Source organism: Stegodyphus dumicola, chromosome 4 (assembly GCF_044657685.1).
Source record: "Stegodyphus dumicola isolate Sdum_Otavi_A_Nest chromosome 4, ASM4465768v1".
Taxonomy (NCBI): Eukaryota; Metazoa; Arthropoda; class Arachnida; order Araneae; family Eresidae; genus Stegodyphus; species Stegodyphus dumicola.
The window spans coordinates 87,497,845-87,519,868 of NC_140771.1; the positions used below are offsets into that span (position 1 = coordinate 87,497,845).

Sequence of the window (22,024 nt, forward strand, 5' to 3'; positions counted from 1 at the left end):
GAAATTTAAAATTTGTTGTTTAATGCGGAGAAGAAAAATGGCAGACCGTGTCAGTTGATCTAGAACAGAGGTTTGGACTTAGATTCTCTCCTGTTGACCAGCTATTTCTCCCACGAAGGTAAAATTAATATTCTCCACAAGGAGTGCTCAAAGCTAATTTAAGTAAGAAGGGAGACAGATATAAAGGTATAAGATGCAAGGCAAAACATATCGCAACATTGTAAATCTTTAAGACACTAGCGTCTCGTAGACAAAACTACAAAGCACCTCCACCAGTAGCGAAAGCAATTATTAATACGGAAAGTGTAAAAGCTTCCAACCCATTAGCAAGAGAGCCAAATAACTGTCTAGATCACAAAAAGTACATTTGCTGATGTTTTGAGAAAAGCAAAGCAGCCAAGTTTAATAGTTCATCTAATAGAAAATAGCACATCCACAGAACTTAGAGCAAAATCACCCATTGCACAACTGAAAGTAGGAGTTGACAGAATTATTACAACAAGCAAAGGAGTCTTCGAAGTCATCTGCAAAACCACAGAAGACGTGGAAAAGCTCTAATAACACTTGCAAAGGGCAGATCTCAAGCGACCGAAACGCAAAAAGCCGCGTATAACGGTTCACGATGTCATAGAAGACATCAATCTAACAGATAACATTGAAGAACTCAGCGCGGCAACTTCAGGTCCAGGAAAATCCTTTAAAGCTGTCTTCAGGCTGAAGGAGAAACGCAGGGATGGGGTCAAGTGAATCATCGAATCTGACCCATCCGCCTTTGTGGCGGCCCACAGAGCTAATAAAATCTACACAAACTGGTATGGGCATAGCATCCGACAGTACATCGGGATTAAATGCTGTCACCGCTGCTAGCAATTGGGTCACACCCAGGATATATGTCGTAGTGAATCCCAATAATATGCGGGAGAAACATAAAGTACGAGACTGCCAAGTACGAGCTGCAGCATGTATTAACTGTGAACATAACAACAACAAGCATGGAAGAAATCACAACTTCCGGCATCCAGCATACCATCCTGACTACCCGGAATACCAGGCCTGCGTTCGATGTTTCAGAGCAAATATACTTACTGATAGGCAGACATCTCATTCTGAAGTTCCAGGACATCACTAGACGAGAGACGTTAGTAGCCATATTCAGGAAGGCAACGAGCTCAAATTTATACAGACCAACTTACAAAGTGCATGAGCTGCAACAGTTCAGCTAACGTAATGGAGCAAGAGGCAGACTTTCTGTTTATACAGTAACCTTACGTTTATGCTAATAAGATTTTGGAATTTCCCTTCTCTTGGACAATCATCCAGTCACAATACAATCCCACAGCAGCAATCAACTGCTGCAAACAGAAGTGGAATCCTAATCTCGTCTCCCGTGCCAGAGACACCACTAGTATAGCCGTTGAAGCCTCCGGCCTCCAATTAATTATCACGAATATCTATAGCCCACCTAAGCAGAAATACAATCGCCAATGCACTACAAAACATTCCATCGACGAATCCAACATCGACGAATCCCTAGTAGGAGATTTTAATGCTCAGTCGGAAATGTGGGATTATCCGCGCACTGATCCTAGGAGATGATAAGTAGAGGGCTTTATAGCTTCCAATGATTTAGCTTTGCACAATGATCCATGCAGCCTTCCTGCGTATTTTATCCACGGAAGAATCTGGCCCGATCTTACTTTAAAATCCAATGCCCTCGCTTCGAAGATTCAGAACTGGACAGTGCAGGAGACGCCTTGTTGCTCATATCACCGCTTTATCACATTTATCATCAGCCAGCCGCATCCAAGGATCATGGCTAAGCGATTTCAACTTAACGCAGAAAGCTAAAGGTCTTTAGTTAACGAGCGCGTCAAGCAACCATTTTTATCGAACAACTCGAATCCTGCACACATCCCAGCGATCCTGACAATGTAACCGAAAATATCCTGCAACAATTGCAAAACATTAGTAATGAGCATTAATACCTTTAAAATAAAAAACCCCAAAACGCTGCATGCCGTCAGTTGGTGGAAAAAGAACCCCAAAACCCAAAGGAGCAAGAAATGATGAAATAGATTATAAAAAAATTTCGAAATTCAAAATTCGGGCTTTCAGGTGCCCATTTCGGGTGGAGGACTACGTTAATCAAAATTTGTTGGCTCTAGGTACTGCTGTTTTTTCAAAGAGCCAAAAACATACATATAGTCATGCAAATTTTATTCATTATTTAATTTCTTTAAATATAATACAGGGCGCTAATATTTGGTGGGAACAGTTTGAAAAGTGATACAAAGCATTTAAAGTGTTTCGATGAAAAATGCCTTTTCGAGACCAATATTCCATTCGGATCCCTTTTCGGCTAAAAATGTGCCTTGACATATAAGCATTATAAATGATATATACAAATAAGTTATAAAGATTGTGTACTGTGTATTCTAAGTTACAGTTGAATGTGAAGAATCTTAAGAACTAGTAAGACCCTTTATTATTCAAATAAGATTTACCAGAACTCCGTCTTGGAGTTGTACAATAAAGCCGACACTTGGGCTTGAACTTAAGAAACTAAGAATTAAAACTTAACTAATCCTAACTAAAAAGATATAGCCGAAGCTATCAAGATTCCAACGGAGTTGACCCCTTAACTCTAATTGACTGCGAAGCTATCAAGGGCCTAAAGTACGGCCGAGGGTAACAATAGCTTAAGAGAGAGTAGCCTAAAAAGGCGGACGCGTGCTAGTCAGAAACTCTGGTTCTCGAGAGTAGATGGTTTCTGCCTGGAAGATAACACACTGTGAGGCTAAGGCCAGGTCAGTGGTCATGATGTTGCTCACACTCTCTAACTCAGACAGTAGAACTTCGCGGTTATATACCGCTCTTCCTCATTTGCATTCAAACGTGATTCTAAAACTAAATTCTGGCCGAAAGTTGTAAGTTGAAATTCAGAAGTGCAGGAAAGGAATCTTAAAATTTAATTGTTAAATAAATAAACATAATCTTTCAATGTATATAACGTAAATGTAGTAAAAATATTAAAAAGTTGTCTTTAAAGCAGGTGAATATTACCTTATGAAATAGCTTTTAAAATTTCTAAAAATATTTGTCATATTGATTAAAATATAAATATAAATAATACGCTTTCTCGCAATGTTTAATCTTTGAAGGTTTTACTCTATTGCAATTATGATAAATGTGTGAGAATTAAAGCACGAAATGTATAAAACGAACATAAGAATAATTCATAAATACCTGCTAAGCTACTGCTACCACAAACGTTTTCACATTCCGCTTCTGTCACGAAGTTGTTCTTGTTTCCACCGCAGCCTCCGTAGATGAAGCGTTTACATTGCCCCGTAAGCTTGTCGAAGTAATACCTAGGGAAATATCCACGGCATAGGCCAGTTTCGGGGTTTAATTCGCAGATGTCGGAGCTAGACTGCTTTTCCTTCACATCTGGTTGAAAAATTAATTCAAAAGATTTTCAGAATTGATTTACTTCGCTATAAATATATTTTATTTCGTTATAAATACATTTAGGTACAAATGCTTTAGTACTTTCTGTTGCTTAGTAGAAACACATTGGTGTATAAGATTTTAGAGATAATTTTAAAATTTCAACTTTAAGTGTGATTGAATTCGAAGGAAATCATGCCAAAGTTAAATTTAAAATTAGGCGAAACAGCAGTTTTATTTTAGCTTAGATTTTGTATATGATTCTAACAGTTTTGTGGGTGATCTGATACAGGTCTCTCTTCTTTAGGAACCAAGAAAAAGAGAAACAAAGAAGTTGATGCTGAAGAAGAAACTGAAGGGATCCAGCTTTTAACGTGACACGGGGGGGGGGTTAAGGTCTTTTTAGGCTCTCCCTGAGCTCGCAGTTCACCAGTATGCTCTTGGATTCACTCCTGCTAACATAATCTTTTTTAGCTTTATTATTAAATATCGCTCTTACACCACATAAAATTTAAGAATATAATCACAAAATTTTTAAAAGCAACATATTTTTAGAATGTGTGTGTCGCTATGTCTTATTTTATTTTATTATTTATTTATTTATTTATTTTTTGTCTTTCTTCAGTTCATCTTATACATGTGTACATTTTTCTTAACAAGATGATTAGCACAGTTTTTTTTAAACTTTATTTTTAAACATAACATTTTTTTTTTTTTTTTTTTTTTTTTTGCCTTTACGCCACGTAAAAATCCAATAGCAGAATCACACGGTATTTAAAAACAGCCTACTTGGAATTCCTGATAGAGTATTAAGTGTTGCCATACATTTTTTATATTCATTATATTATTTCTTTAAAAATACTATTACTCAGCGGTAACTTTACGTAGCAACATATTTTATTTGAAAAGTGATTCGAATACAAGACTGAATCAGCGAAAAAGTGAGGATGTTTGCGAAAAATTCCGAAATGGGAGTAGAGAAAATCGTAAAAGCGATGCGTGGAGAAAAGCGAACACGTTGCGCCCGCCGCTAAAAGAAAATAATAAATAAAATAAAAGAATTCACCATCAGCGTGAAATGGACATTCAGAAAACAAAAGGGCTCAAAGAGGCAAAGGAGAGGACCCGAAAGAATTTTCTCGAAAATGTCAGTGGATAGCAATAAATAAAATTGAAATAAAATAACTCAAAACTAGTATTGCTATTCGACCTAGTTTAAAATTTAGTGGGATACATGAAGTAAAACTTAGTACGCTTTTTTCGAAAGTGTTAATAAAAAATTACACTATTTATATTTTTAGATTTGCGCATTAAATCATTTATACCCGAAATGAATACACGATTAGGAAACGAGAGTTGATTGTATCGCCATTATCTTAGACAGAAATAATTATTACGGCCAAGCTAAATATCACAGTATATTTCCTCTAATTAAATATATTGCGAAATAAATTTTATAAGGGTAAGTGCTCACAAGCAAACTCACATGGGCTATGGAGACACATCCTACTGCTGCATGGTCTCAAAACATTGTAAACATATTCAGTAGATCAGAGATCTAGCGAGTATGTTGATCAATCTAATAGAACGACATTTCCATTTTTGAGGTACTGAACTTCAACTTAGTTTAACGAGATTGTGCATTAACATATACACTTTGGGCTTTCAGCTCTAAAAATTCCTTATTTACCTTGCCCATGTATCTAACCGATCAGAGAATATCTCTTTGTAAACGCGTAGATAGGTATGGCCATTTATTATGATTGCTGTCCAGATAAGTAAACCACGAACACAGTGTTACCAGACATTTTTGAGATAAAGTAGCAAGACAGCATCTGACGTCAGGGATCATGCGATATTTGTGACTTCATAAATTGCAAAACTCACATGACATTTGACGTCATCAGAAAGTTAAACCTCAATCGAATTATGTTTCGGTTACGCGGGACTTGACGTCGAAAGGGACAATTCTAAGAACCAGCACAATTTCAGGAAACCCACGTAGCTAAGTTACCATTTTCACTTCCTACAAAGACATGAACGCCAAACATTAATCGATTATCGCTCAGATTTGGATCACGTGATCCTTCAGCAGCAGAACTTTCGTCTGATTGGTTGTCTCTACCCGCGACAGAGGTCCTGCCGAGACATTTTCAGTGAGGTTTGAAAATATCCCGTGTAGCCGCAACATCGTTTCCGTAGCTAGGCGGGACGTCGCTTCAGGCGGGGCTTTTTTTTCTAGGAATTCTTCCGTTTAAATCAGCGCTACCAGAATCTCGTTTCTCAGAAAAGTCCCGTCTAGCAGGGACTGTAGCCAAGTGTGATAACCTCTTTTGTCTCTGAGGGCTTCGTCAGGGTTAAAAAGAAGGGCTAGGTCATTCCTTTTTGTGTCTCCTCGTCTACGCGATCCTGGGTCTTTTTCTTTAGCCCTGACGCGATCCTCGTAGGAGGAGTTAGCAGGAAATAGTCTGACGTTACTAGGTTGCACATGCTGTGACTTTGCGTGTTTAAAACTAACAATGTTGTCTTCAAAATTAATTTTAATCATATTTTATTTTCTAGTAAAGCAGTGTCAAAGTCCAACTGGAGGCCCGTATTCATTACCAAAAACGAAAGCAACTCTTCAGAAAATCTAGATATAGAGCTAATTAATTTACACTGTGATATAAATCTTGTTCAAAAATTTTAAGATATAAATTTGATTAACGTTCATTAGTACTTGTCAAAAGATAAATATCTTAAGTTACGAATTTTTGAAATAAGAATACTCGCTTTGTTTTTGAGTACATTTACATGAGAACAGTTTTTTTACATAGCTGAAAATTAATAATTCTCTGAAACGAACCAGACTGTCGATGAGTATCTACAATTTGTAATGATAATTTTTAGTAATTTCCCTCCGAGTTTACAAACTTCATGAAAATCAAAACATCATGAAGTGAAAGGTGTAATAAAAAACAAAGATGTTTACAATAATTTATATACAAATATTATTTTTCCTGTTTTGCGTCATAGAAAAAACTAATAAAGAAAAAGACTAGGTTGGTCGTTATTCATTCTCAAGTTTTGTCCGTCTTGGGAAGCTTTAGTACATTTCTTTTTAGTGTAAATTAAAAGTCAATTACTTAGTAGTACTTAGTAGTCAGTTACTTAGTTACTTTTAGTGTAAATTAAAAGTCAGTTACTTAGTAGTACTTAGTAGTCAGTTACTTAGTTACTATTAGTTGAATAAATGCCAGTCTGAAAATTTTAATATTTATCTCTCAAATTTTAATATTTAGCTGTCTGTTTGAATACCAAATTATGAAAAACAGAAATTTCTTGCACATACCAGCTTCTAGATTTCAGGCAAATTGTAAGTATAAATTTCATATTTTTATTTTTGTTATTTTTATTCTTATGTTTTGACAAATATCTAGTAAAAAGTTTTTAATTTAAATAACAAATTTTGTTTTGTTAAAAAATAAATCCCACCTCTTTTTTTTTTTTTTTTTTTTTTTTTTTTTGTAATCGTTGCCCGTCAGCTACTTTCAGATTGTGCATTGGACAGTGTGCAATGAGCACTGTTGTAAAGTATCATTTATGTAATATGTTTTCTTACGTTGTAGCAAATGCCATAATGAGAAAGATAATGATATTTTATTTAATATTTTTTCAAAGAACAATTTACTTTTTTTTTGAGGGGGGGGATTATACATGTTTCAAAGATAGGATTCTGCTAATGTGAAGAACGCAAGAATTTGCAGCGAAGATTTTCTGCGCAGGGATTATGAAGATGACATAAAAAATCGCTTGCTTGGATTGCCGAAAAAGTAACTGTTAAAATCCAATACTGTGTCAAGAAAAGAAAAATAATGCAAAAGGCTTTTGAAAAGCTGTACGAATTAAGCTTGAAGAAAATTCATTTTCAGGCCGATTACGAAAATGATGATAGGAATAATAAATCAAATACGAATGAATTTAAAATAGATTCACAAACGACGTTGTAAATATTGCTGAATGCCCTGAAAAATAAACAAGAATGCATTAATAATTCGTAAAAAAAAAAAAAAAAAAAAAAAAAAAAACAAGGCTAGCTCAGGATTTTATCTAATTTATAATCGTATATAACGTCAAACTAATTTCGCATAAAAGAGATTCCTCCTTTGCCCCTCTTTTAAAAGATTAAATAATTCTTTTTACATGCTGTGAAAAAGGTTGTTTTATCAAACTTAAAACAACGATCTGTTATTTATTTAAATGTAATGTATATGCATAAATATGAGTATAAATTAGACAATTATTTTAAAATTATCTCCTATTATATCAAATAAAAAGATTGACATATATATTCGAAAACTACGCTAAAATATTTTTTTGGCGTAACTTTAAAAAAGCTGTTGTTATAGTTATCTTAGATTGAGTAATAGAATTATCCGACTTAGTATGAAGATAAAGAAAAGATAATGAATGCCATAATTTTTTTCCTTCATTATTTAGTAATAAATGCCCAAGGGAAAAAAATCTACTTCTAAGAAAAACGTAAGCACGTTTCTTGCATTGTGGAAAAACAACGGTATCTAGAGCCATCAAATTTTGAATAACCTAGTCCTCCACCCGAATATGGACATATGGAAGGCCGAATTTTAAATTTCAAATTTGATTTATTGTGTATTTCATATTTTGTAGAACTGTAACGAATTTTTGATTAACAATTCAAAGCGAGCAATGCAACTATGTACTGGAAAAAACATTTTTATCTCCAGCACGCGAGACTGTCTATCGGAAATTCTAAAGATAGGCTGCTTTTAAGTATTTTTAGCCCAAATGCTCTCGAAACGTGTATGCGTAAGTAAATGAGAAAAAGCGCCTTTTGGGCGTAATATAAAATCTGAAAACTTTCAGATCTTTTTTTTTTTTTTTTTTTTTTTTTTTTTTGTGTGTGTGTGTGTGTGTGTGTGTGTGTGTTATTATTTAGAAACATGCTCTTGCTTTAAATCTTTTCAATTGTTTAGCTGTTAACAATATTATCTTAATATACCGTGGGGATATATAGTTCTAAAGTGATCGGTTTATGGCACGAGAACCATATATTTGAAATTCACTCTTCTGATATAAAAACAAAACTTACCGAGCAATAAAACCGAGCCAATGTTAATATCAGTGAATAATAGCTTGTTTTACACTTGCTTCGCAATATTTTCTTTTTTGTTGCTAATATTTTCATGGATTGGTTCATCTATGAATAATTAAATACATTAAATACAATCTGTGATCCATGAGTTTAAAGAAGTTTTACATCGCGCTGTACACGAAAATGAGGCACATTGAATAAACTTTTACAATCGTTTTTGTATTCATTTTTGAAATCTTGTATGTCATTGTTTTATTAGATATATAGTATACTTTTTTCTTTTTATTCCTCTTTTTTAAAAAAAATATTGTATAGCTCATCTAAGCTGAAATTTTTAGCATGGGAAAGAGAAAATTAAATGACGTATATACTAAATAAATAAATAAAAGTGACTGTTAGAACTTAAATTGTGTTTATCAATTATTTTAAAAAATGTTTCGTTTAAAAATATATTATATAATAAGCACAGTGAACTCTAAATACAACCGTCGTTTACAAATATAGAATTTTGTTTATACTTTAAAGAAGTACTGTGCTTCATTAAATCAGTTTTATATGCCCCCCCCCCCAGTTCTCATTTATGTAACTTGCAGTAAGCCTTTTTGTTATTTGTTTCTATTCTTTCTAGCTAATTCTCAAAAACTTATATTTTAAGGTAAGCATTTTGAAAGGTACACTGAATTCTTTCATTGGTCATAATTCACTTTATACTAAAAAATCACTAAAATGTTAAACAAAATCAGTGAAACATATAAAAAATACCAGCTACTAAAGCCGTATTGAGTGCACATGCACTTCTTGGCTACCATTGCAGGACTGCCAGTTAGCAGCTTTTATTTAAGCTTAAATAAATTATTACTTTAAATTAATTTCAAGAGATACAATATACGAATTTTATTATATTTGAAAAAAAATATTTTAAGTATGGAACTGATGAAATATCAAAAAATTCACCAAATCTCATAGACAATATTTTAAGTTTTAGTAGCACAAGCTTGTCAAAAGTAACAAATTGGCAAAAAATCGCACGCTCTGGCAATATTGCACGGACACCAAAATTGAGTTCTTTATGTTTATTTAGTAGAAAGTTGAATGTTCTAAGTTTTCTCCAGATAAAAATATTTTGGAAATCAGTCTTAAAAGTATATGTTACCGTCAAAGTTTGAAATCCGGCTTTGTATAGAATTCCTAGGTACTTTTAGGAAAGTGTGAAAGAATTAATATTTCACGCATTTCTTAGGAATTTTATACAATGTCAAATGATAAAAGCCGAACGATAAAAGTATAAAATACATAAAACAACTGTATATGTGAAATCACAATTCACTTTATGCCTCGAACAGTCAGTTGCAATTGTTCAGTCCAATAGAAACGACCAAGGATTCGTCAAGTGCAAAACAAGTGCCAAAGTATTAAATGCTTTTGTGTGAAAAAGTAATGAAGTATAATTCAAAATGTCAATCAAGTCTACCATGTTGCAACAAGTAGATTAATTTTAATATCTTACTTTTAACATAAAAACTGCAAATTTTTTACATTTCCTCTTTTAATGAGTATATTTTTTAAAAAAGGCCTTTTTATGACTCTGTTTTACTTTTTACAAGAAATAAAATTAGATGCTATCGAAATTATTTCTTTTCTTGATGCAACAAGTAGGTTCATATTTTATTTTATGTTCTTTAATAAGAAAGGCCTAAACTTTGTTTTGTATAATTTTCCTTTTCTTTTACTCATTTTGCATAAGAAATTTTTAATGGCATTCTTTTATTATTTTTTCTAAATAATATTTGCATTTCTTTAGCATGCAGGTTTTTTTTTTTAATAACAGCTCTACGATGACCTTCTTTTCACACTTTGCCTAAATAGCATTTGCAATTCTACAGAATGCCCAGCTATTACATAAAATGCCTAGGGAAAGTATACAACGCATTCAAATAATTCTGATATTTCATATTTTGATAAAACTGTCTTTTATGAAATGTCGGCGTTTAATACATCGCCGTAACATAGACACCGGTTCATCATTGATCCAAATTAACTACTTGAGCAATGTAAATGACGTGATCCTAGCTGCTTCCTACAGGAATAAATACATATATATTGATCGCTTTGCATACAGAACACTTTTCTGAAGTAACTTCATATATTTTCACATCAGTGTTTACTGCGAGATCAAATTAGAGCTGCCTTGTAGTTGCAAGATTACTTCATCTGCCTATTGGTGAAGGACGGCAAGTCTTCGGATGAGTTAGTTGCTCCTATACAAATTTCATTTTCCCAACAACCACTTAGCTAATGATAAGAAATCAAATTGTGGTCTTCTAAATGCTATTTTGTGGACTACTTCTCTTTCGAAGAAGGTGAATTCGGTTGATTTGGTAAGTGTTGGATTAATGGGCTTATTTGGGCAAAAAAAAAAAAAAAAAAAAAAAAATCCTCAATTCAATTCTGAATCTGTTGTTCCCAAATGCCTTCCAATAAAGTTGTAGAAACCAAGGTTATTAAGCAACAAGTTTTTCTCATGTGTGACATCACTGACTCCTAGTCTGCTCAAAAGTAACTACTCCCTTGGTGGCTTCTTTCTCCCACTTGTGCAAGTGACGTCAACTTTGGAAAGAGTCTAACCTTGTTTGTCCACTGACGCAAAACTTTTCGGAAAGAACTTTTCACTTAACCATCTGAACATATACATGAAAGAAATGAGTGTACTCTGTGAACTAAACTTCAAGAAGATAACAGAGGATAACCCCCATAACACAAGACATCCTCAGGATATCCTATTTAAGTCGCAATCTCCCGGGAAGCAGTTAGGATGTTGATTCTCAGATATCCTGAGGACTTCTTAAGTCAACATCCTGAGGATATCCTATTCAAGTCTCAATGTCCCGGGATATATGAAGATCTCCCCAGGATGTTGATTTTCAGATATCCTGAGGACTTCGTAAATTAACATCTTAAGGATGTCCTGTTCAAGTCGTAATGTCCCGGGAAATATGAAGATCTCCTGAGGATGTTTCTCAGATATCTTCATTACTTACTTTTTATGGAAGCTCATATCTGAAAATATTAAAGTAACCTTGTACCACACGCAAGTCATGTTATAAGAATCGAAATCTTACTCTATGGATTACCTATTCTGCATATGAAAATTTAATTGTTATGCTTACACTGGATTTCGTCTTGTATATGTTGGCTGTAAATATTAAATAATAATATTTTCAAATTTTTGTTGTTGTTTCACAGTGCCTATTGATCAGAGAACTTTCTTACAAGTTATAGGCACGTGTTTTCATCCGTTTTTGAGTTTCATATTGAAAGTGTGTTTACGATTAAATTCTAATTGCTACATAATATATTTTGTAAATATTATTTTAGATACTTTTCTAATATCTTTGTACACAAATATTATGTACGTTACAGGTTAACTCAGAAAATCTTTTACGAAGACATTTATCCTATGAACAGATGGGCATGATGTGCATCCATGCCTTATATGGCATTCGAACTTGAGCCCTTCTGTACGGCAATCGGTCAATATAATCACTTACCCGTCTCTGAGGCGCTTATCAGAAATATCAAGTTATAAAAGTATTCTATTAAATTCATCGATAGTTCTTAGCATAGAAATAACTATACTTTGAAACTGCAAAAGAAAAAAAATACTTTTTGATCTGTTACACTATTATATTAGTAATGAATGATGTTTAGTGCTGTGCAGTAATAAGTAACAATATTTTTTTTTTTTTTTAACAAACGAAATTTTAGTTTACAGACGCAGTTAAAAACTAGTCTGTACGAGGTTTAACTTGCTTTAATTTGAATTTATAAACAGAAGAATAATTTTATTGGGCTAAAAAATTCATTGCAGTTTCTTCGTTCATTTTCTGGTAAGTTCTTTAATAATGAGAATTAGTTCAAAGCGACTGAGGTAAGAAGTAACTTATTTTTTACCTCTATGTAATAGGAAAATAAGGTTTGAGAATGGGAAGAACTAACATTAAGTTCTTACTCTCCTCAAACCTCACTTTGCTACCTCTTTAACCATACAAATATTCGGTCTTTGCTAAACAAAGCGCGAAAAAAATATATCCAGCGCTTTGGAGTCTTATACGTTATGCCGACAATGCTACATGACTCCTCATAATTTAACAATAATTGCTGCTTTATTAATTTATTTGTAACATCCAGAAAATGCAGTAAACACGTTTCTTCAAGGTATATATCACAAAGTTAAATGTTGTTATGAAAACTCAAAATTAGATAACGGATTAAATAGATGTTCAAACTTTAAATTAAAATGATTTAATTTTTAAATTAAACGCATTCTTTAAACTCAGCAGTTTTATTACTTTATTTTATACTGTAAATAACAATTGAAGTTGAAAAATCTTAAAGTTTTGATCATCATTATCATTGGTCGTAAAACTGCTTCTCAAATTTTCTTTGCTTTCGAGAAACCGAGCTTCGCTCAGAATATAACACCTCTGAGCACTTTTTCTGTAGCCGATGCCCCAAGAAGATTTCTCTTTTGTTAACGTGGCAGATTTATGTGTCAGACATTCCCTTCTTTTGTATCCCTCTACAAGGGAAACATCCCTTCATCCCTTCACAACAAAGTCGCAAAACGCCCCCAACGATTTTAATTGCTTCGTAATAGTGATATCCTTGAAGAACCCCACAAAGTGGAAAGTACACGTACTTAATTTCTGATTTCCAGAATTCAGCTATTCTGCTAAACGTTAATAGCCGTCGTTCCAAATTCTCTTTCAGTTACGAACTGACTTGCTGACGCTTGCAAGCGTTACATTGACAGAGTGTGAAAAGTAAGTTTCTAAATGTTTCTTTTATTCTACAAAAATGATCAGAACTAAAAAAAAAATTATCTCAGATATCTAAAAGACGGATTTACAGCAGAATAAATCAACGTATATTATCGGATTCGTCAGAAGATGAAGTAGTATTTAATTATGAAAAAGGACTGTGACGAATTTTCGCCCTAGAAAATATTCTTTAAGTTCCATTTCAAACTGTGATTCGAAATATGAACTTTTATGTCTCAAGAAGAACTGACTGATGACGATTACCAAAACGATTATCCCATTTTAAGGAATATTCCAAATATAGGACTAATAAATATTCCGTTAGACTTTATGTTCCTTGTGTGCTTAGGAGTAGTACAAAAAATGATTACTATTAGGATAGGCGGAGGCACCTTACAAGCACGATTACCACATAAAAATGTTGATCTAATTTTTTTTTTTTTTTTTTTTTTTTAAATGACCAGTTTTTAAAGCCTTATGTACCAATTGAATTTGCAAGAAAACCAAGGAACCAACTCTAAAAGAATTGAAACACTGGAAAGCTACAGAGTACCGTCAATTTTTACTGTACACTAGCCCACCTATTTTTTTTATTATATATATTTTTTAATTTAACAAAAAGGTACATGATCATTTTTTACTACTTCATATTTCGATTAGACTCTTATGCAAAATACAGAATCAGACGGCAATTGATGAATACGCACAGTCTCTATTAAAACTCTTCGTAGTAAATTTTGGGCTTTATTATGAAAAACAGTATATTGCTCATAATGCTCATGGCCTACTGCATATTTGCGAAGATGTAAAAATGTTTGGGCCGTTAGATAATTACAGTGCATTTAAATTTGAAAGCTATATATCTTCTATAAAAAAATTGATTAGAAAATCTTCCGCTCCATTACAGCAAATAGCGAGACGAACTCATGAACTGTTTAATCATATTGTAGCCATGAATAATGATTCAATCAACGTAACCGACTTAAGTTCAGAATTTCAAAATTTACACACATCTGGTCCACTACTTAAATGTTATTAAATGCTTAATTTTATTATTGAATTTTGAATACAAATTAACTGAAGTCAGAACTGAGTTTGTAGAATAATTTAATTATGAATATATCGAAGAATTCAGTTTTGGGCTATTGAATGGTTAAAAATGATCGAAAGATTTTTAATACTTTAAAGCAAAATTTTCTCTTATAATATTTTGTATTAATAATTCATTTCAAGTCTCTTGCTCAGTTTTAGATATATTTACAAATTATTAAATGAATTGAAATTCAAATTAGAAAATAAATTGTATAAATATTCTTAACATTTCTTATTTTTCCATAGTAATCACAGATGGAGGACCTGAGACTGTCTGTGGAAAATAAGCAAGTTTCAGGTTATCACAACACCTTAACACACTTTCACTGGAATATAAAAATTTCTGGGGATATACTGGGATGTAACATTAAGCAGTTGAGAGTATGTATTTAAGAGGTTAAAGGGATATTGTAACTAGTTTTTCAAATCCTGATAACATCCCATACGCTGTCGGTGGGACCTAGATAGGATGTCCTAAGGATACACTGGGATGTGACATTAAGCACTAGGGAGGATGAGTTTAGGAGGAAACTATTACGGGATGTCCTGAGGATGTAGTAAGTAGGACTTTAAATCCTAATAACATCCCATACGCTGTCGATGGGACATAGATAGGATGTTTTTAGGATATAATGGGATGTGTTTAGGAGGTTAGTGGGATATCCCGGGATGTCCTGAGGATGTAGTAAGTAGGAGTTCATATCCTAGTAACATCTCGCACGCTGTCAATGGGACTTAGTTAGGATGTCCTGAGGATATCCCGGGATGTGACATTAAGCACTCGGGAGGAGGTGTTTAGGAGGTTCGCGGGATATTCCGGGATGTCCTGAGGATGTGCGCATATTCCGCGAGCAACATCCTCGGGATATCCCAAGGATGTTTTTGTGCTATGTGGGAATTTTCATCGTCAGTGGGGCCCACCAGTGGCCGAGTGGTTAAGACTGATGAATACTGAAAGTTTTAGCCGGGTTCGATCCCACACAAATGGACTAGCTGCGTAGTAAATTTTCATGGATTTTCCCATGTGTAATTTGAATAAAGCTAGTTTCCTTTAGATAGTCCTCCATTAGTCCCTTTAGGCAGATAACCCTAGTGTGCTTTGCCCCACTCAACGAACTTCCTCCACCGACAGCTGTGGTGCAGGGCAGAGGAGGTAATGTCTTGGCTTCGAAACTCTCTAGAAAATTATTATCTGCATAACAGAGCTACGGCGTAAAAATTCTCGATTTAAAAAATCTTATCATATGACTTCTGAAACAACATTTTTGCATTCGTAAATGCTTTGTCACCTGTTTGAATATAATTTTAGTTTGTCTCAGACTGAAGTTGGAATTAAGTGCTACAATATAAAATTATTTTAGATTTTTAACACGAGTTATTTTTGAATTCTCATGATAATTTTTTGCAAGAAAGGATTTTTCTTGGTACATAAATACTGCAATAATCTTAAGTAATCTTAGGATTTCTAATATCCATTGTTCAAGGTAGAAAATTATGTACATAATTAACTTATTGAATATTTTAGGTAACAATATCAAAATATCTTAACATTAGAAACAATATTTGCTTCTTAATACTTAAAATAACTTACCTCTGCAATGTTCCAGACATTCTTCTTCAGTAGCGTATCTGTTTCCGTTTCCTTGACAACCACCGTAGATAAATTCTTTGCAAGTTCCTGTTTGGACGTCGTAGTAGAACATTGGGAAGTAGCCTCTGCACATTCCTGTATCTGGCTTGTCCAGGCAGGTCTTTTCAACATCTGAAAAAAGCAATATTAGAAACTTCTATGAAATAAAATTTCCAAAAATTTGAATGGAATAATAGTGATTTTAAAAGCAGTGTTAAACATACTTCTGCTTTTGCTTGGGCACTCTTCGGGCTTAACGCAACGTCCATCTGTTGCTTTTACGAAACCTTTGACACAGTGGCATCCTGAAACACACATGGCAGGGCATATTTTCGGTGGATTGTCATAGTTGTCACATGTCAAGGGGCAAGCTTTTCCGCATTGCTTGTATTCCTGGTTTTCAGCGCAAACTCCTGTGGAAAAAAGATGAAAAGATTCCTTCATACCATATATGGGTTAATTTGTAAGTTAAAAGTATCTTTATAAACTGTAGCATACTTTGCTAAATGGATAGTTGAACAGCTTCAAAGCTTTCAGACGGCGCATATATTCGAAATCAATGTGTTTATGTATAGTTGAAGGAAGAACTGGAAAACGTTCCTTCGGAGGAGGATTGATGAGGATAAGCTTCGGTTAGATTTCTTTTCGTTGCTACTTATCTGTTATTTCTTCCTGTGGCGTTCACCGGACTTGGCTCCGTTCGATTTCATTTCGTTTCGATTTAACTCCTTCAAATTTCCTTCCGTGGAGTTCATCAGACTAGATCATTTTAGATTTCTTTCCGTTGCGACTTGACTCCTTACACTTCCTTCTGCAGAATTCCAAAGACTAGATTCTTTTAGATTTCTTTCCGTTGCGACTTGGCTCCTTAAGATTTCCTTCTGTGGCATTCCGAGAACTTAATCCATTCATATTTTTCCATTGCAATTCGACTCCTTAAGATTTCCTTCTGTGTCAATCCGAGGACTTGATCTCTTTACAGTTTCGTTTCGTTTCGACTTGACTCTTTAAGATTCCATTTGTGGTGATCGCCGGACTTAAGCGCTTTAGAATTCTTTTTTGTGGGGGTTTTGCGAAGAAGGATGTATCAAACGTCTGTGGTCGATCTAGAAGTTGTGGTGTCCAAACTACAAAGGCTATAGGACGTCACACAAATGATGCTTCCGGATTTTCGGAATGAGGTAGTCTCCTAGACGTAACTCGAGCTAAAAATGGTGTTCCCGTAGAGGTATTTTCAGCTATGTGTTAGCAATTAATTAGTTCCTTTATTAAAAACACATTCCGTCAAAACATTAATTGTTAAATACTATTGATCTAAAAATTGATCTAAATACTTGCTTTATTCAGAAACATTACCGTCAACATTACTGCTCAAAAACTTACAGTTCAAAATATTATCGTTCTGAAAAAAACTGTTGTTGCCAATCGAGAAAATACATTTTAAATAAAATTAATACGTTGCGTTTACATTCGGGCATCCTGACTTAGTTACGACCTCGGAACATTAAGAACTTATATTTAAAAAATTAAATCTCTAATATTAATTTTTATAGTTCGAAAGTCTTTAGCTGTCATATAGATTCACCGTCGTTTTCTATTCTTTTTCCGTGTCCTAGTTTTAGTCATATGCGGCGTGTTGTTATCGTTATCCTCAGTAACACTAATGTCATCACCATCATCATCGTCTTCTTCTGATTCAGCTTGACACTGCCATGACTTTAATTGGCTCACATGAGCTGTCGTACTAAAGAAATGTCCTTTCACCTCTTCTAATTGAGTCACTCTATAGATATCACTTGGTAAAACTTCTGTAACTACTAAAGGTCATCGATACTTTTGTTGTGTTTTGGTTGATTCTCCAGTTGATTTAGGTACTCTTCTCATAACTACTATTTCTCCTCGTTCGAATGTTAAAGAATTGCTTTTCTTCTTGTCATAATTTGCTTTCATTTTCATCTGCATATCTTCAATTCTCTTTCTAGCTTCATTCTGTAAGATTACTGGATTCTCCCATTCATCTGCGTCTTCATCTGTAATCATCCTCATCAATCCGTCGTTAAATTTTGGTGAATAACCGTGAAGCATTTCGAAAGGAGTTTTATTTGTAGTCTTATTTATCCTATTGTTTAGATTTCTTTCGCATTCCTTAATCTTTTTGTCCCAGTCTCTCTGATTCGGATTTTCCATACTCGTTTTAATCGTAGCCAAAATTGTTCGATTTGCTCTTTCCACCATTGTCCAGAGTTGCTGCCTTTTCATCGTTGTAGTTAGTGACTGGTATCTCTGTTTCTCCCTGTATTACTTCCAATAATGAGCCCAAGTCATCTTCCGATCCACTTATTAAAACATAACCGTTATTTATTTCATCAGTTTCAACTTTCACGAAATTAACCGTATTACTTTTGATTTGAGTTTCTTGGGAAGCCTTCAGTTTAATTCGCGGAGTGTTGCTATCATTTTGCAACTGTGAAAATGGGCAATCATTAGTATAGCGTATGTGCAAGGTATTACCTATCTGGGCGTATGCAATATGCGGTAAATCAATCCATGTTCGACCAACTACTAAGTCGCATGGTTGCGTTTCTCTCCTACAAATAGAACTGTAATGTCCTTTCCTTCCACATTATCAATCTCTAAGTTAACAGTCACTTTTCCCAATGTTCTAGCGGCTGGTTTATTCTGGTTCCCAAAGCCAAACAATTCCTCCACATCAGGTTTTATAATAAGATTCAGTCTCTTAGCCGCAGACTGTTTTAATAAACACGAACTAGAACCCGTATCTATGATTGCAGTAATTTCTTCTCCATTATTGATGCGAGCATACTTTGAATATACAGCTGGTGAAACACCTGAATTCTGGTCCACGGATAAATTATTTTTAACATTTGTCAAGTCTGGATTCTTAGGTGTACACCTTTTCAAAGTATGACCCTTTTCATTACATTTCCTGCAAATACGTAATTTCTTTTTTAGGTTGAGGACAATCCGTCGCTATATGTCCATAATCATTACAATTGAAGCATTTCGGCTCACCCTTTTCATTGCGGATGCCAGAATTATATTCCCTTTTCCTTTCGTCTGTTTTATAAAACTTATCTCTCAGATTGTATTTATTATCAAAACTGTTTTTAAAACCTACTTTGAAATTACCATCTGTCTGCATGGAATCGTTAACATTTCTTTGTCTTGAATACTGATTATAAGATCCTTCATAAAATTTAGAACCAGATTTGGGCTTAGAATTATGCCTAAAAGTTTTATTTTCTACTTGAAGTACTTTTATCCCTGCCCGAATATTTTCATATTCATCTAGTTTTTCAGCTAACTCTTCAGGATTAATGAATTTAGACCAATCATCAATGAAATGATCTCGGATAGCAGCGGGGACCCTCTTCTTTAATTGATCAGTAATAATAAGTTGTTTTAAAGAGTCAAAATCTGTTACATTTAATCCAGCAAGCCACTCTTCAAAATAATTTTCTAATTCAAACGTGAAGTCCTTCCACGTATTACGCAAAGTTTTAATATGATCAACGAACTTTTGCCGAAACTGTTCAGGGCTTAACTTAAATTTTCTCAGTAGCAGTTGCTTAACGTGCTTATAGTCGTTAGCTTTCTCTTCTGATTCACGGGCAATTAATTGAGTTATTTCATAAGGCAATAGACCCAACAGCTGAGAAACCCAGTTTTGTTCTTCTAACCCAATACGTCGTGCCTGTCTCTCAAATAAAACTAGATAAAAACTTATATCACCTTCATTCAAATCATACTTATGCATTAATTTACTCATATCACAAATATTACTTCTACTAACATTAGAAGGAACAGAATCATTTACATTACTACTTCTGATTTCCGCTTCTATTTTCAATTTTTCAAGTTCAAATGCTCTTTGCTTATCTTTTTCTTCCATTTCAAATGCTCTTTGCTTATCTTTTTCTTCCATTTCAAATGCTCTTTGCTTATCTTTTTCTAAAATTTCCATTTCAAATGCTCTTTGCTTATCTTTTTCTTTTTCTAAAATTTCTAACTTTTCTCTGTCTAAACGATCATTTATAATTCTATCTAGCATTTGTTTAGTAAAGTCTTCGTTATAATTCTTACTATTCAAAATCATATCTCTTAAGCCTACAATTTTAATATCAGAAGGGACATCTACCAAGTTCCAAAGCAAGTTCTTTTAAATCACATTTTTTGCTTCTTGCCAAATAAGCCATCTTATACTTCAATTTTCAAATAACAATACAATAATTATACTTAAGTTCTTTCCGTTTAATACTTAGACATAACATAAACAGTTTATAAATTCACGTACCTTTCTACTTGGCGAGCTTCCACATTCAGTTTAGGCTTAGCGTACGTTAAGGCAATACGTTGTTAAATCTAGATAATAATTCTAGTTTATCCCACTTCTGAAATGTTAGCAATTAATTAGTTCCTTTATTAAAAACACATTCCGTCAAAACATTAATTGTTAAATACTTGCTTTATTCAGAAACATTACCGTCAACATTACTGCTCAAAAACTTACAGTTCAAAATATTATCGTTCTGAAAAAACTGTTGTTGCCAATCGAGAAAATACATTTTAAATAAAATTAATACGTTGGGTTTACATATGTAAACCACAGTGTTATAAACGCATTGATTTTTGACAAATATTTCTTTCTTTAAAACTAAAAATAACTTACCTCCGCAGTATTCCATGCATTCTTGTATAGTAGCGTATCGGTTTCCGTTTCCTTGACAACCACCATATATAAATTTTTTGCAAGTTCCTGTCTGGGCGTCGTAATAGAACATTGGGAAATATCCTCTGCACATGCCTGTGTCGGGCTTGTCCGTACAAGTCTTCTCAACATCTTAAAAAAAAAAAAAAAAGTCACGTCTAAAGCCACTATGTAGCCCAAATTTCCAAAAATGTAAATGGAATGGCAGTGCTTTTTAAAAGCATTGTCAAACGTACACTCTGCCCTCCTCCCCCCCCCAAAAAACCCACTTCTCTATCTCTCGTTCTACTGAGGCGATTGACGAAATTTAACTTGCGTTTTTCATATCTCGATAGTGCGACTTAGGGTATGTATATTAGATTTATAAGTATTATTGTTCTAACATAGGTATTTTGACATAAAATCGTACTTTTTCTGAAATGATATACCGATTTTTGTTTCATATTTCGATTCTACGACTCACATTATGCCTAAATATTAAATTTCGTAAAATTTGATGAGAAAGTTATCGAGAACTTTAAAAATTTATCTTTGCGCACCTTAAAAACAAATTAGAAAATAGCTGCGAATTTTATTTGGGTTGAACCTAAATTTAAAGCTGTGAAAAAAGAATTAAGTGAGTTTAATAAAAAAGAGACATTCATAAATATTATACCAAATGCAAATAACACTGAAGAACTAAAAATTTGACAGCTAATTTTTTAAAAACTACTCGTGCCATCGAAATATGAAAAAATAGGTATGTTCCTTCAGAAAATGTCCGATTTTGTGTGAGAATACCTGTGTTATAGCAATGCTGTATGTAAGTGTAATATATATCCCAAGTCTTGCTTTCGAAACAAGAAAACTCAAGTTAAATTTCGGGAAGTATAGAACTGTTCCCTCCTTTTTTTTTTTTTTTTCGCAAGGTGTATCTTCTTCTGATTGGACACTCTTCGAGCTTAACGCAACGTCCACCTGCTGTTTTCACGAAACCTTTTAGATTGTAGCATCCTGAAACGCATAGGGCAGGACATATTTTCGGTGGATTGTCCTAGTTGTCACAAGTTAAGGAACATGATATTTCACATTGCATGTGCTGCTGAGTTTCACCGCAGACTTTTATCAAAGAGGAAATTTTTTTTCATAACCTTAATGGATTTGCAACTTTCGTGTATTTGTATAAATTGAATCGTTTGGCATACTTTGCT

The 22,024-nt window shown here is 33.7% G+C and overlaps 1 protein-coding gene across 1 annotated transcript in view; it reads right to left on the reverse strand.

Annotated features, from left to right (window-relative positions):
* The window catches only part of LOC118201763 (papilin-like), a 143,615-nt gene that overhangs the window by 61,479 nt on the left and 60,112 nt on the right, over positions 1-22,024 (reverse strand). Inside the window, exons 8-11 of the mRNA XM_085814358.1 lie at positions 20,796-20,966; positions 16,330-16,518; positions 16,067-16,237; positions 3,247-3,450 (exon numbers count right to left, since the gene is read on the reverse strand). Of these exons, the coding sequence (XP_085670484.1) occupies positions 3,247-3,450; positions 16,067-16,237; positions 16,330-16,518; positions 20,796-20,966 (735 nt within the window). The remainder of the gene's footprint in view (positions 1-3,246; positions 3,451-16,066; positions 16,238-16,329; positions 16,519-20,795; positions 20,967-22,024) is intronic.